Source organism: Danio rerio, chromosome 5 (genome assembly GCF_049306965.1).
Source record: "Danio rerio strain Tuebingen ecotype United States chromosome 5, GRCz12tu, whole genome shotgun sequence".
NCBI lineage: Eukaryota > Metazoa > Chordata > Actinopteri > Cypriniformes > Danionidae > Danio > Danio rerio.
The window spans coordinates 52,714,627-52,731,344 of record NC_133180.1 but is presented as its reverse complement, the minus strand read 5'-3'; the positions used below and the strand labels follow the sequence as shown (position 1 = coordinate 52,731,344).

The 16,718-nt window shown below is 34.5% G+C and overlaps 2 protein-coding genes across 5 annotated transcripts; one reads left to right on the top strand and one right to left on the bottom strand.

Moving 5' to 3' along the window:
- Positions 1-447: 447 nt before the first annotated feature.
- Positions 448-7,678, bottom strand: polr3g (polymerase (RNA) III (DNA directed) polypeptide G). 3 transcript variants are annotated; one of them, XM_068221036.2, is made up of 8 exons: positions 7,643-7,678; positions 5,814-5,945; positions 5,519-5,648; positions 4,924-4,992; positions 4,026-4,085; positions 3,891-3,952; positions 3,675-3,800; positions 448-535 (listed from the first exon to the last, which is right to left on the bottom strand). In XM_068221036.2, the coding sequence occupies exons 2-8, from the start codon at positions 5,922-5,924 to the stop codon at positions 449-451; spliced, it is 645 nt and encodes a 214-aa protein (XP_068077137.1). In that variant the 5' UTR covers positions 5,925-5,945; positions 7,643-7,678; the 3' UTR covers position 448. The 3 variants fall into 3 exon arrangements, with proteins under 3 accessions (XP_068077137.1, XP_073805656.1, NP_001119941.1); XM_073949555.1 differs by lacking the exon at positions 4,026-4,085; NM_001126469.1 differs by lacking the exon at positions 7,643-7,678 and having other exon boundaries at positions 449-535; positions 3,891-3,944; positions 4,021-4,085; positions 5,814-5,944.
- A 133-nt stretch (positions 7,679-7,811) lies between these two features.
- mblac2 (metallo-beta-lactamase domain containing 2) lies at positions 7,812-16,301 on the top strand. 2 transcript variants are annotated; one of them, XM_068221240.2, is made up of 3 exons: positions 7,812-8,375; positions 12,324-14,064; positions 14,304-16,301. In XM_068221240.2, the coding sequence occupies exons 1-2, from the start codon at positions 7,934-7,936 to the stop codon at positions 12,707-12,709; spliced, it is 828 nt and encodes a 275-aa protein (XP_068077341.1). In that variant the 5' UTR covers positions 7,812-7,933; the 3' UTR covers positions 12,710-14,064; positions 14,304-16,301. The 2 variants fall into 2 exon arrangements, with proteins under 2 accessions (XP_068077341.1, NP_001116739.1); NM_001123267.1 differs by lacking the exon at positions 14,304-16,301 and having other exon boundaries at positions 7,934-8,375; positions 12,324-12,709.
- The last annotated feature ends 417 nt before the right edge of the window (positions 16,302-16,718 follow it).

Below are 16,718 nucleotides of genomic sequence, written 5' to 3'. Positions count from 1 at the left end.
ACAGCAAAAAGGTTGCTAGTTTGATCCCCGGCTGCATCAGTTGGCATTTCTGTGTGGAGTTTGCATGTTCTCTCCGTTTTTTTCTCCCGGTTTTCTCCAGGTGCTTCGGTTTCCCCTACAGTCCAAAAACATGTGGTATAGGTGAATTGGGTAAGCTAAATTGTCTGTAGTGTATGCGTGTATGTCCTGGTCCTCCAGGTTGGGAGTTGAGCATTGGACTAACAACCCACCTCATAAAAATTAGATGTTACCAAACATCAACATGGTGCGGCTAAATACCAACTTCTATATAAACGGCCCTGGGAGTAAGTAAGAATACTTTATATCCACTTTAAACTCATAAACTGTATCATCTCATTTAATTGTTTTTAGATTGTACATATTCTTTAATTTTCTTTTATGATAGACTTTGGTAATCAGTGCTATTTTTTTTTTTTCTCCTCTCTCTCTAGTAAGTGGCTTCATCCATGTTGTCATCACTTCCTCCCCCAAAGTCATCGCCGTCTTCAAAGTAGCTTGCTATGTAGTCATTGTCCTGTGGAAAAACAAAACTGTTTCAGTTGAACTGCAAAGAACAATTGCAAGCACATGCACGGTTGCTTGTTTAAACATGACTGACGTGCAGTAAAATGTCCCCAAAAAAAAAAACACACGGAAATACGCACTTTGTGACTTTAACCAATGTAGATGTATACAAGCAAGTTCTAGAGTGTATACTTGACTGATAACATGACAAAAATTTGGTTTTAAGAGTTCACACTTAGCTGATGATTGATATAAAGCATGTTTGGTATGCTATCCAGGGAGAGAACCCTGAGCTCAGAAAATCCTCAAGCCTGTGGCTCCCTCCAGTTTAAATGGCAAGGGTGGTGTTTGACTTCAGGTAGGTCCTGAACTCTCCTAATTTGTGACAGATAGGGTTTGTTTTTGGAAAGCAAAAATACTAAGATAATCTGTAGTGCAAATTTGATTGAGTCAATTCACTTGTGTGGCATGTCTTTGGACAGTGAGAGGAAACTAGGGAACCTGGCTCAGAAATGTCAGCTGGCCTTGGTTCAGTGAAATTCTTGCTGAGGCAACAGTGTTAACCAGTGTTGCTTTGCTGTCCTGAAGGAAAGGGGGGTGGCTTTAAGATAAATATAACTTAAGGTTCAAGTGTTACCTAATGCAGGACTGACTGTGGTCAATCATAAGCATGTGATCCTCTCGAAATTAGTTTATAAATAAACGTCACTTAATGGAGACATAAACTATCTATAGCAGGATAAGTTGCTGATTACCGCAGAACAAGAATTGTTGCTATCGCTAGACAGAAATATATATATATATATATATATATATATATATATATATATATATATATATATATATATATATATATATATATATATATAAAAGAACATGCATTATCATGAATTATTGTAGTTTTTTTTTTTTTTTAATTGAGGAAGTCAAAGGAAAATGCATACACACCAGCTATATCAAAAACAGCTTTGTGGCTTAAACTTTGGTACTTTTTAAACCAAGTAAAGAATTTAAATACATGAGAAACATTATTATATTGAAGAAATTTTTACTTAAAAAAAAAAAAAAAAAGTAAAATTATGTTAGAGGTGCTGTGAATTATGATTTTTCAACTTGTAAAATTGCTATTTGTATATAGTAATCAGCATTTGAAGTAGATCAAAATCTTTCATCAGCGTTGTCCTAAAACTTTTGAACAACACCCATTCTTGTCTTTGGACAATTTTGAAAAAACGGTTTGATCCACTTTAAACCTTGACTTACTCGGCAAGCTTATGTATTGTAGGCAGGCTGGTATAAGAGTCTGACGGCATAATAACCGTAGATAAAAACATATCACAGTTTCACAGTTTTGTGATTATTGCTCAAAAATATATTATTTTTAAATGTCTGGGTCAACAAACAAAACTTTTTCCCCTTTGAACACAATATATTTAATTTTGAGAAACACTTAAAATATTTTGGAGCTGTAAACATGTCAGGTTAAATGATTCACATGAATCACAGATTTCTATACAATTTATAACGGCATCTTTGGATATCTTTTCTCCTGGAGATAATGTTGTTATTTAAAAAAAAATGCAAAACAAAAATCTTACATGTACCGCAGAAATTGTATAGCAGAACATTTTGGCGGTTTTAAAACCTTGACTTTTCCAAACCACGGTATACCTTGAAAGCGGTTATCATCCCATTCCTAATTGTGTGTGTTTAACAGACATCCAAACAAAGACGCCTTGGCTAAAACAAGTCTAAATTTTGGGCTGTCAGTGGAAATCTATCAATAGTCATCAAATAGACAGACTTCATGTGTAGTCAATCTTTCCCATCTATTTGATGACTAGTCTATTTTTGTTCTTTTGTTTGACATATTAGATTCTCACTGACAGCACAAATCTGTGACCCTGGAACACAAAACCAGTGTCACCAGTGATGCATGCATCATCTAAAAGCTATATGAAGCTTTCCATTTTTGTAAGGTTTTAATTTTTTTTTAGGATAAGACAGGGGTGTCCAAACCCAGTGTTGGAGGGCCGGTGTCCTGGAGAGTTTAGCTCCAACCCTAATCAAACACATCTGAACCAGCTAATCAAGCGCTTACTAGATATAATAGAACAGGGTTGCTTAACCCTCAACCAGGAGATTTACCTTCCTGTAGGGTTCAACTCAAACTGATCAAACACCTGAACCTATTGATAGACGGCACATGATAATTACAGGCAGGTGGGTTTTATTTAGGTTGCAACTGAAATCTGCAGGAAGGTGGATCTCAGGAATAGCTGCGGTCACACTGGACTTTTCTCCCCATAGACTTCCATTCATATGCACCCGAATGCGTCAGACCGGAAATGCAAGTTAGTGTGTCAAATCGCATCACTTGACTGCGTGACACCAATCGAGGATCAAAACACGATCTCTCTGGACAGGAATTTAAAATGTGGACTAATCGCTCGCTTTTTTTTTTCAAATGTCGAATCATCTTGTTTAATCCCGCCCCATTTCGCAACGATGTACGACAGAATGCGTAGGCACGAACTCGTGATCGCAGATATAGGTTTGGTCAGTTAATAAAAACTGCATGGCAGATGTGTTGAAGCAAGTTGGAGCTAAATTCAGCAGTACACTGCCCCTCCAGGGCCGACTTTGGACACCCCTGGGATAAGACAATATTTAGTCCATAGGTCTCAAACCCAATAAAGGTTTTTTTCTCAATATTTAAATTTTTACAAACCCTCATATTCCAGATTTAGTCATGAACACCTTCATCCCTCCAGGAATTCAGTTTGAGATGATTTAGTCTATGCAACTACTTGAAAATCTGGAATCTGAGAGATTGTAAAAATCAAAAGATTGAGAAAATAACCTTAAAATTTGACTAAATTATGTGCTTAGCAATATCCATTAAACCAAACTTGATTCTAATATATTTACCATGGGAAATTTACCAAAGAAAAAAATCCTTAATATCAATTTCATATTTTAATATCAATTTTAATATCTTAATGGTATTTGACAGAAAAGTAAAATGTAAGACGTGTCAAGGGTCAAATGTAGCCTTATTTTAGCCAAGTTTTAGCCATGTTTGGATGCCTATTACATGTATTCAACAAACAATAAATAAAAATGCTCCCTGAAATAAAAGCGTATACCTCTTCAAACTCTTCATCATAGTCTCCTTCAATTTCTGCTTCCTCTCCTTCCTCGTCATCCTCTTTCTTTTCTTTCTTCACTTCATCCTCCTCATCAGATTTGACATCTCCCTTCTTCTCAAGTTCCTGGAAATAAAAACAAGCGCAAATGAGATGGCTCCAACCAAAAATATCTGTTTACAGTAAATCGAGAAGATGAAAACAGCACGAGCTCACATCCAACTTATTCAGCACTTCTTCTTTGTCCTTAGTAGAGATTTTTACGGATTTCTTCAGATCTGAAAGTATTTAAGTGTATGAGTCATTCAAAACTGCAGTTTGTTTAGGGATTCTACATCTCGATACAATTACCCCTTTTCTTCTTCTTTATGCTCTTCTGTGGTTTTAGCTCCTTCGGAAGACGATTCCAATCTACAAAGAATATCTACAATTTAGTTGAAATTACTCAGCCTTAGGGCTGGTCGATTTGAAGAAACATTTTAACTATTACCATTAATGACCAAATATTTGATTAATTTGTTTTATTATTTTGTCCTCAAGGTTCACTGACAGGTTTTCTACAGTAAATATGCTCACATATTACAAGTAAGTAATATTTGAATGAAGGGTGTATTACTTGATTTAAAAAATAATAATAATTGAATGAAACACTATCTACTATCTATGATTATTTATTGAACATCAATGTTGAACAACTAAAATTAAAACACACATTGTTTAAAACAAACAGTCACTTTTTTTCTTATAAAAAGTGAAAATAACTTATTTGAAAAACAAAAAAAAATATTTTCAGTGTTTTTCATATAAAAAAGTAGGAAATAAGCAGTATCTCTTCTAAATAAAATAACTTTCATATCCTGTAAATAATATTTTAAACAGGGCATTTCTTGCATCTTCTATAAACAAATATTTTAATGTAAATAATCATTTGAATGTAATGGAAAATATGCCATCAAGGCATCTCTGGCACAGCTTCCAATTATCGTCAACATAGTCCAAAGTATGGCTCAAGAATGGATCCATCGTCCTACTTGACCAGAGATCAGATGTGGCTGCAAAGTGTGGCTAACAGAGCGAGGTCACATGACTCCACACATGACAGGGAAAGTAATTGAAAAAAAAAAACTGACCTATAAAAATTAGATCGTTATAAATCATATATCGATTATAGGTTCTAAAGCTTTCGATTTCAATTACTTTTCCATTAAATCGCCCAGCCCTATTTAGCCTATTTCATTTAAATGAATACCTGGTGTCCAGTCTTCATCTTCAAGTTTCTTTATTTCCCGCGTGTATTTTTCCTTGTACCTCTCCACATCTTTAAATCACACACAATAACATCGTGAAAAATACTGATATGCTTACAATAATAAATATATGAAGAGTTAAGATGCAAAAACCTCTAAATGCCATCTGAAATTTTCATCTAAAATGAGTATTTTTATCAGTCTCCTGTGTGTATGTTCAGTAATATCACTTTTATGGCAAAGAATGAGCCCTTTTCCTGGTCTTGAAAGTAAAATATCTTACAAAATAAAAAAGAAAAAGAGGCTGAGAAAAACGTTCATTTCTGATGGAAATTTCAGACAACACTTTTTTTGCATCCAAACTCTTCATATACAGTAGTTGTGACTCATGGTCAAACTATACCATATCAGTTATACTATTTCACTTAAACATATAGTTAAATGGATTTATTGTTTCTAGGTGAGTTAAAACATAGCATTGCCCCCAGTGCATTAACTCATACTCATCTAATTTTACAATTATCTAAATTATTAGACTCGTTGTAGGAGGCAATAGGTATTGTGTGTTCCTAAAATTAAATAAAAGCTCCATCTCACCTCCCTTTCCTGCATGGTGCTTTATGTTAAAAGGAAGGTCCTTCATTCGTCCTCTCATCTCTTGTTTCAAAGCTCTCATATAATCTTCATCTTCGCCAGCTTTCAAAGGCCCCGGTTTATATTCGATTTGCTGTAAGGTGGAGTCGTGTGTCTTTAAAACTGAACCTTCTGAATAAACACTTTCTGACCTTGCTGAATCAGATTTTTAAAGTTTTGAGAAAGAATGGATGGAAAGAGAAATATCCATTTGGGAAATTGATGGAAGAATAATAACAAATGGTTCAGAATAGCTCACTGGGAAGAGTGGAGCTGGTCCTCTTTGGGTTTCAGGCATGGATCCTCTGGTTAGACCCAGGGACTCTATGTTGAAGGAGAATGCTGCTACACCTCTTCCCTTTCCAGCCATTTCTGATCAGATAAATTTTCTCTAAAATCATTTGGATGAAATAATTTTATATTAGTTTAATAAACAAGCAAATATTCATTCACTCATTTTCTTGTCGGCTTAGTCCATTTATTAACCTGGGGTCACCACAGCGGAATGAACCGCCAACTTATCCAGCATGTTTTTACGCAGCGAATGCCATTCTAGCCAAACCCCTCCCTGGGAAACATCCATACACTCTCATTCCCACTCATACACTACGGACAATTTGACCTACCCAATTCACCTGTACCACATGTCTTTGGACTGTTATGGAAACCTGAGCACCCGGAGGAAACCCACGCGAATGCTGGGAGAACATGCAGACTCCATACTGGAATGCCAACCGACCCAGCTGAGGCTTGAACCAGCGACCTTCTTGCTGTGAGGTGACAGCACTACCTACTGTGCCACTGCGTCGCCCAACAAGCAAATATTATGTAATATAATATAACAGTGAGATACATGTCGTTTTAATTGCATAGTGTCAAGATTTGTTAGCTGGCATCTAAGAACCAATAGCTAGGATGTTGTTGACTACTTTTCAATCCATATTGCTTATACATGCTAAACACTATGAGGATGTGAGGACTACACTGTGATGTCACTGGATGGTGATGTCATGAATAGTGATGCAAAACTGTCAATCAATATAATATGTCCCTTTGTAGTATTTTTGAAGGATGTAAACAAAAACAATGGTCTTAGCATATTTCCTGTTTTACATGTTTAACTTGTATAGCTTCCGAGAATCCAAAAAGAGCCACATATTGATAAATAATGTTATGACAGCGGTTTTAACATTATGATATGGTTGAAGTGCCTCTTTTACAGTTATGAAATAGTTTGATAACAAGCAGGAAATGTTCATAAAATACAGAATGAGATTGTTCAGTAATGCACATAAAATAACATTTCAAATATGTTAATTTAGATTTTCTTGAAAGGTGGATTAAAAAAAATGAATTATTGAACTGCTACATGAATTTGAGCAATCATATGTAATTTATTTTCTTTTAAACTATAAAACTTAATTAAATCAATAGTTTCAAGTAGTGTATTTAATTGTTATGCAACTGTAAATGCAAGAACATAAAACAGGGCATAATGCACTGTTTATATAAAGGATGTATTTATTCATTTATTATTTAATTATTTGTAATTTACAGTCATTTATTGTTATTTATTTTTAACAGTATTTTAAATTATGCATTAAGGAAATCTATGCATAATTGTTCTCGAGACAAGCAACTCTGATGTGTTTGGTTTCCTCTTTTTTTTATTTATTTAGTCGTTTAGTTAATTTAGTATATTTATTTATTTTTCCCCAAAATAACTGTTTGGCATTAGTAAACTTAGACTAACAACCCTCGTTTGATCGTCTTTTAATTTCTGAGTTGCCAAAGCACACCTGAATACGATTAATATTAGGCTACTTTACTATTTGAGTAGAATTCACCTCGCAAAAACGCAGCATGTTACAACAATACACTTGTATCTTTGTAAGAAATACGAGATATATGATTGAAACATTGTATTTAACATACAAGATACATTGTAACAGCATTTGGGTAAATAAATGCAGATATAATGTTTTACTTATTTAAATATCCATTACGTTTTACTTATTTAAATCTCCATTACGCTCCGTCGCGGAGCAGCAACAGAAAAAAAAACATATTCAAATAGCAACCACTTACCTTTACAGCTTTCAGACGCATTAAGTACAAATAGGCAATTAATTAAATACCGCTTGTGCTTTATTATTAATATGCATAACTTGGGAGGCGCTAATTTCATCAATGGCCAATAGCATTCTCGATTCTACGGCGCGTCACGTCGTTATGGCTGGTGACGTGTTACGCTTGCGGAACAGGGTGTCAGCGTCCTCCTCTCTGCGGCTGAAGCAGCAAAATTTGAAGCCAGAATTATAGGCTAACAACCATACATCTATCCTCGTATGCAATAACAACATCTTGAATGAATTTGGGATGGCTGCGACCGACTGGTACGCGCACAAGTCGCTGGAAAACGGCGTGTTTTGGATCCAGGAACGGTTTTATGAATCGGGGAACAGGGCGAATATCTGGCTCATTCGCGGTTCTCATCAGGACGTCGTCATAGACACCGGCCTGGGTTTACGGAGCCTGCCTGAATACATCCAAGAGAAATCGCTGCTCGGGGACGACGCGAAGCGTAAAAACCCGCTGTTGGCCATCGGCACACATGTGCATTTTGATCATTCGGGTGGGCTGCATCAGTTTCAACAGGTGGGCGTGCACAAAGCGGAGGTGGACGCTCTGGCCAACGGTGACAACTTCGAGACCGTGACATGGCTCTCTGACCGCGAGATTGTGGAGGTTCCTTCGCCTGGATGGAGAGCCAGGCAATACAGAGTGAAAGCGGTCACACCAACCCATATATTACAAGAAGGTGGGCTTGTAATTACTTGTAACTACTGTGCCAGTGTATGCAACATTATACGTTTTAAGCACATTTTTTATGTGTGCATGCATTTATGCACCGTTGCAGGGTTCAAGGCATAATCTATTACAGTAGTAAAATACACTGAATTGCATGACTTCATTCTGGGCATCCTTATATAATATCTTTTTGAAGAGCTCCAGAGAAAGATCGAAACAAATCAGATCATGCTAAACTCACCAGAGGACATGTCAGTGGTTAGTGAAAACCAAGCCGACTGTCTAATGTGGCTTTATAATCTGCCTGATGGTGGAGAATGCAGCATTATAGTGGACCACTGGCAGAAACCCAGCGGATGCAGAGTAAACCACACATGACCTCCTCCCCGTAATTCTCAGTCAATGGACTACTCTGCAGTGAGTTGTACTCAGTGGTGGAAAAAGTACTGAAAAATCATACTCAAGTAAAAGTACCTTTACTTGCCTTAAAATGCAGTGCAATTAGATTAAAATTATATGTTGTAAATCTTACTCAAAGTATGAGTAAAAAGTAGCTCTTTAAAAAGTACTCAAGAGTAGTGAGTATTATGCCGTGAAAAGCTGATGCGTTTACATGTAATTTGTGTATGTGTGTAAACGTAACATTCTGTAGTGCATCTAGTTATAGCCCAGCAGGTACACAACGCCATAAGACGTTATTATTAGGTTTGACTTAGGTTGTGATGTCAGTTGACCAAAATTCAATGGCTAGCCAGCGTTTAAGGACAACATTATTTCGATGTCCAATAATGACTTCAAGTGATGTTGATATTTGGATGGTTTTTAGGCTGTTAGAAAGTGACCAAAATCCAACATCAAGCCAATATCTTTAACCTTTATCATAATAACATCAAATACTGACATTTAATCATCTGGTATGGCAACCAAAATCCAACATCTGATAGACGTCACAGTGGTAACGTCCACACAACGTCAAGCTGTAACAACATTAGACTTTGATATTTGGTTGGTTTTAGGTTGGACATTGATGTTGACCTGACATTGAGTTCTGAAGTCAACCTGACGACATGTTGACGTCTTGTGCCTGCTAGGTGTTTAAGGCCATTTTGGTCGTCATACAGTAAACATATGTGATCTTTTCATCAGTGACATGCATCTAAACAGTCTCTGGGTCAATGTGTGTAAAAATTTTGGGCATTTTCTTGGACACTTTTAATGCTTCCAAAAAGTTTGCTGTAATTATAAAGCACTCATGTTTTGAAGTAGTTCAGTATGATGCGATTTACCCTCTATGTGCGATTTGAATGGACAGAAATCACAGGACAGATTTTTCTGATCCCCATAAACAAGAAAGAACTAAAGTAGTGACTGCAGGTTGAAGGAAAATAGTGGAGTAAAAATACTGATACAGCACAAAAATTTTACTCAAGGAAAAGAAAAAGTACACGTTTTTAAAACTACTTAGTAAATTACAATTCCTGAGAAAAATTACTCAATTACAGTAATTTGAGTATTTGTAATTAGTTACTTTACACCACTGGTTGTACTATTGCATATGAATAGATCTGTTGTCACTGTCTGTGAACAAATTGCATTTTTAATTTGGCATTGTATTGCATTTTTTTTAAATATCATTGTGATCTAAAGACTTAAGGTTATTCAAGATATTGTAGTGCTATCTCAAGCAAATTGAACTACCAAAAGTGCTGAATACAGTATACATAGTATGTGTGTGTTAATACATATAACATTTTTTAATCAAATTTTATGTTAAATAAATCTATAATAGTATTTCAATAACCCTTAGACCTATCAGCTTGCTGTAATTTCATTGCAATTATTTGAGACCGCTGTGGAAGATTGTGCAGTTCAACATTTAAAATAGGAAATCTAAACAAATAGCTATTGTTTATTTCTTAGCAGATTGAACAAAATAAAAATTATATTATGTTATATTATGACATACTTTGGAAATAAAGAAGACAAAAACATAAATATTTAACAAAATATAAATATAAAAATTATAAATATAAATATAAAAATTATAAATATAAATTATAAATAAACAATGCATAAATATTTTTTAGCTGTTTTCCACTGCATTAAATGAAATCAAGTGGGCCTATTTAATTGTTTTGCAAACTGAGTCTGCTACTGTATACATTTTTAAAAAGTCAATTAAATTGTTCGTTACGATTATTTGACAGAAAATTAAAATCTAATTTTCTTAATAATAATAATTATAATAATAATAATAATAACGTTTTTTATCGTAGCTTTTATTTTGATGGAAAAATGCAAGTAAAAGACTTTTTTATAGCACTTAAATTATGTTTGTGTGAGGCAGCATTTACTGACTTAAATCAGTATTAGCTTACAAGTGAATGTACAGTGCATATGGAAAGTATTTATAGCGCTTCACTTTTTCCACATTTTTAATTTTAGAGGAATTGGCAAAAATTCCTAAACACAGGTGTGCCAAGCTTGTGGCATCATATTCTAAAAGACTTGAGGCTGTAATTGCTGCCAAAGGTGCATCAACAAAGTATTGAGCAAAGGCTGGGAATACTTATGTACATGTGCTTTTTAAGGTTTTTTATTTTTAATAAATTTGCAACAATTTCAAAAACTTTTTTTCACATTGTCATTATGGGGTATTTTGTGCTGAATTTTGAGGAAATACATTAATTTAATCTATTTTGGAATAAGGCTGTAACATAAGAAAATGTAAAGCTCTATTAATACTTTCCGGATGCACTGTATAAATAAAAAAGGCAAATAAGGCAATTCAGAGTAATTTGACAGACAATTAATTTTTAAACTGGCATGAATGTACAGGCCTAATAATAATATTAAAATGAATGATTGCAGTGTACTTATTTAATAATGATATAATGATAATAATAACAATACTGCTGCTGCTACTACTACTACTACTACTACTACTATTACTACTACTACTACTACTAATAATAATAACAATATTTATAATTTTAGCTTTTATTTTGATGGAAAACAGCATATAAATAACTTCTTTATTGACCTTATTCTAAAATGCGGAAGTGCGCCTGTTTTCGCGATTGTCTTAGAACTTCCGATTCAGTCGCCTATGGGAGAAATGACTAGGAATAATAAACGGCAGAAAATGGCCAAACTACTTGCTCAACAAACAAATGTTTGCATGACTACACAGACCAAGTAGCATAATATAATAAGAAAATATTAAATTGCAACATCAAGCAGCGTAACGAGCAGTTGTTAACGTCAAAAAATGAATGAAAGTGAATGTGACCGGAAGTCGCGAGACAAAAAGATTCAAATGGCAGCGCCCACTCGTCAGCTGAGAATAAGGTGAATAGCACTTGAATGAAGTTTGTGTGAGGTAGCATTAACTGATTTATGTCAGTATTAGCTTACAAATTAATATATAGTTTCAGAAATAATTTGTGATTTAATAATTGTACAAAGGCATATGACTTTTCCGACATTGTTACACAATTATTTAAAAAAAAAAAAAAATTGTGCAACTTGCAAGTAACACTTCATATACTCTTCCACAGATAGAATTTGGTGCTTGCCAAGTGTTCATTTTATAACAATAATTATCCACCTCTTGACTTTTAATAGTTCTAGGAATTTGTTACTGAAATGATGTGAATGCTGCATTATTTGTGAGCAAACTTTGCTCCTTAACTTATTTTTTTTTTTGCTTTGTTTAGAAGAACTCATGCAGAAGTCTGTGCTTTACCATTTTCACTAACTATTCTTTAGGGATATTTTTAAAAAGCCCTTAATATTTCTGTGCTTGGTACAAAGAAATACCGCAATATCAAGAAATATCCTAATATCAAAACTTGTGCATCAGTCAATAAAGCTCCTGCTGTGTCAGTGCTGCATTGCAGTGACAATATCCAATTGCCACATACCCCATTTTCTACCTTCCTCTTTGTGTTCCCAGGCGACGTTATCAACCTTGGCGACCGGCAGCTTTCTGTTCTCCACATGCCGGGCCATTCCAGAGGAAGCATTTGTCTCCATGACAAGGAGAGCAAAATGTTGTTCAGTGGAGACGTGGTCTATGATGGTTCCATGATTGATTGGCTTCCCTACAGCCGGATCAGCGACTACATCCATAGTTGTGAAAGGCTTGTGGAAATGGTTGATAAAGAGGAGATTGACCAGGTCATGCCTGGCCATTATAACACTTTTGGGGGGAAGCGGCTACACCGGTTAGCCTCCAACTACATCGCTAGTGCCGGCACCTGCCACAGAGCTTCCACCAGTGTGGTGAAGTCCATTGCCAGCCTGGCACTTCGAGCGTCTAACTCAAGAAGTGCCTGCTAGTAGTTTAGAAAAATGACTACTATGCAACACCTAGCGTCATTGCAGACCTCAATATTGAGCACAGTGAATACACTGAGCAATACAGAGTGCTAATGAATTACGTATATGGTAGTATTGGAATTGGTCATGGTTCAAACTTGTATTATGCTGCATAATATCCATCAACGCATTAACAAATAATATAGACTGCAATATTTTAAAGGTGCTGTGTGTAATTTTAATAGTTGTTTTGAGCAGCCTAATATCGTAGCATTTGTCCCCCCTTAAACCATTTAAGCACAAGCCCCACCCCACAACTAATTTCATTGGTCAGTATTTTTGCAGGCAAGATAATGCTTAATGGATTCAGTGTGAAGATCATAAATAATGATTTATTTTGTTTTTGATAAGCGGTAATGATAACTGTTAGGATGTGAGACTAATGCTGTCCACTTTATTTTGTAATGCTTAAGCATGCTGCAAATGTGTGGAACTTATGATTCATTAGCCAAAGTGCTCGAGTCATGGTTGAAATGGATCCCATTTTGCATTATGAACAAGAGTACTGAATGTTTTGTACAACTAAAATGGATTAAAGTGTCTGACAGCAGAAGACTTGCAAATTCAACGTAAATGGCCAAATCTACCTAAACAATAAGGATAATGAGGTAAATGTTTGGGATAATATCAGTTTTTTTATTTTTTATTTTTATTTTTTTATATATAGTGTTGTCAGTCAAGTCTAATTAACATGACCAATGAAATATTTAGAATAATTGTAATATTTTTAAATATATATTTTAATATATTTCTTTAAACTTACGTGTGTTTTTTCTTTCTTTCTTTTTTCATTTTTTTAAAAATTGCTTCTGTTATGTTTTATTTTTTTCACCAAGTTATGCTAAATGCAGTGTAATTTATGATAAAAAGTTAACTTTATCAGTAAACATAAACTAACAATGAAAAATATTATTTTAACATTTTTAATTGAGTTACAGGTATTTAAAACATTCACTGCCAAGTGAAATCCAGAGTTTTATTCTTTAACATTGTATCTGTTAACACTTAGTTATACTATAAGGCTATTAAATGTGTGATTCTAAATGGCTGGTGAACATTCTAAGGTGTGCAAACCACAACTAAAGTAATCTTAAGTAGTTTTTAACCACATTACAGTTTTATTTGTAAATGTAAATGTTATTTTACCACCTACAAAAGTCAAAAAACAAATCAAGGCAAAAGATTTAATTGAAATGTGTAAGAAACTGCAAGGAAGAACAGTCTGAGGGCAAAAATGTGAAAAAATATTGACGTAGTTCTGATAAACGTATAAGTAGATTAACTATCATCAGGCTGTTTATTAGAAAAATAAGCAAGTGGTGCTCGCTGCAGAGCCATTTGAGGAGAGGTGAGCTCCAGAGAGGGGGAGCTTTAGCTTGAGCTCCACCTTTTTTGCACTTCTTCTACGAGTGATGTCACTGGGGGTAGGGTTAGGGGTGGGGTTGGTGTACGCATTAAAACAGCTTACAGGAGGAGGAGCGACAACTCATGCTCCCCCTCTCTGGAGCTCACCTCTCCTCAAATGGCTCTGCAGCGAGCACCCTCTCAAAATAAGCACAACTCGAGTGATCTAACATGAAGAACTTTGTTCAAATATGAATAATATGAAAAAGTTTACAACCTTTAACAAAGATTAATAAATATGGTAAACGTATATTGGTTGTGTTGGCTAATGCATTAGCTAAAGTTAACAAACCGGTCACACTAAAATTGTTAATTAATTGTTAGTTTTATTAATTGTTAGCATTAATAAAAGTTGAACTATGATTTATAATTTTTGTGGATATTAAAGATCAAATGAATTGGGTGGAACTCTACAATTGATCAATTACTGAAATAAAATATAATGCACCTAAATAATAAAGTTATTTATAGTTGAAGTCAGAATTATTATGCCCCCTTTGATTATTTTTTTTTTTCTTCTTCTTTAAATATTTCCCTAATTATGTTTAACAGGGCAAGGACATTTTCACAATCTGTCTGATACTATTTTTTCTTTTGAAGAAAGTTTTATTTAGGCTAGATTAAGACAAAATTATTAGCCTCTATTAGCTTTTTTTTTTTTTTTTTTTTTTGATAGTCTACAGAAAAAACCATCATTATGCAATGACTTGCCTAATTACCCTAACTTGCCTGGTTAACCTAATTAACCTAGTTAAGACTTTAAATGTCTCTAAGGTGTGTAGAAGTGTCTTAAAAATATGTAGTAAAATATTATTTACTGTCATCATAGCAAAGATAAAATAAATCAGTTATTAGAAATAAGTTATTAAAACTATTATGTTTAGAAATGTGTTGAAAAAATCCTCTCTCCGTTAAACAGAAATTGGGGAAAAAAATAAATAGGGGGTCTAATAATTCAGGGGGGCTAATTATTCTGACTTCAACTGTATTTTAATTATTTATTTTTTATTTTTATTTTTTTTTTTTAAATTTTTATTGTGTTAACTAGTAGCACATAAATTACACACTGCACCTTTAGTAAATATTTCCATTATATCAACACAAAACGACTTCCATGTTATGTCTACATATAAAAAAGCCCATACAAAGCATTGTAGCTGACATGATTACACTTTCATTGACTCTTAAAGTAATCAAATCTCTTTCATGAGACTCATCTTTAAGAGACTGATTAGTTAAATGGGAGCCAAGGTGAATTGGTTGTAAACTGATGACTTGTTCTCTATGGCAGTCTCTGCATGAGATATTGATGTAGCACAGCATGGACTACGCAGCATTATTCTATAGGCTCAAGAGTGAATCGTGTTGTATATGTGATTGAAGGGCATTTACTTAACAAACAAAATCACAATCTTTCAGCGTCGGTCATATTTTTCAGGAGTCATGACTAAACGATGATTTTTGTTTGGTTTAGTTCCATAACACTGCCTCCATAGTAATTCTATTTAGTGTTTGCTTATTTGCAAACTGCACAATGGTTTTTATTTATTTGAATTATTCATTTTTATATATATATATTGAAGCACAGAAGTCGTGTGAGTGATAGTAGATAGTTTTGTAAGTCACTGCCTTATTTTAATCTGACATTGTGTAAAGGGCCTCCTCTTCAGTGTTCAAATGTGAAGCTATCACATGTTGTGAGTGTATGAAGTGAGTTGTTGTGTAAAGCGAGATGTTGGGGGAGCTATGAGAATGATTGACATTAAGTCACTCATTTATGTTGCCAAACTACAAATATGCTGCTTGACTATTTTGATGTAGTTTTCATATTGCTTAAATGCCATTGCCGATTAATGATTAGCATTAACAGGAGAGTAGAATGTGTTTGTGTGAATGATGGACAAGCGATAAATATATATACTGTATGTGTAATAATTTGACTCTACAGATGAAGTGAGCTTGTACAGGATATATGCACTATGTTTCTGCTCAGGAATCCATTGAATGCAGGCAAAATGAGCAGAGCTATAAATGCAACACTATATTCAGTGCCTATTGGAGAGTAAACCAACTAATACCTCGCAATGCTGACACAGCAGCTGTTGTATTTCCCAGGCACCTGGTAACAATATACTCACTTTCAATTCTGCGATTTGGCTCCCTGTGTTGTTTTTCCTCTCAATGTGTTTCTGGCTATACTTTAATGCATGCTTAAAGGGGCAGTTCACCCAAAAATCTAAATTATGTCATCATTTACTCATCAATAATTTGTTCCAAAACTATTTGACTTGCTTTGTTCTGTTGAACACAAGATATTTTGAAAATATCTGTTTGTAGGGACTAGGCATGGGACGATTGCTGTTTTCAATGTATACTGCGGTTTGGAAAAGTCAAGGTTTTAAAACCGAGATCATTTTCTGCTATACCGTTCTTAAGATATCTGTAAGATTGTTTTGGTCACAATTTGTTTTGATGGTTTGTTTGTTGAATTTAATTTACATTGCATCTACAGGCCCACTAATTTTCATTAGATTATAAGTAGACTGTTAGTTAGGTTGTTGTTGGG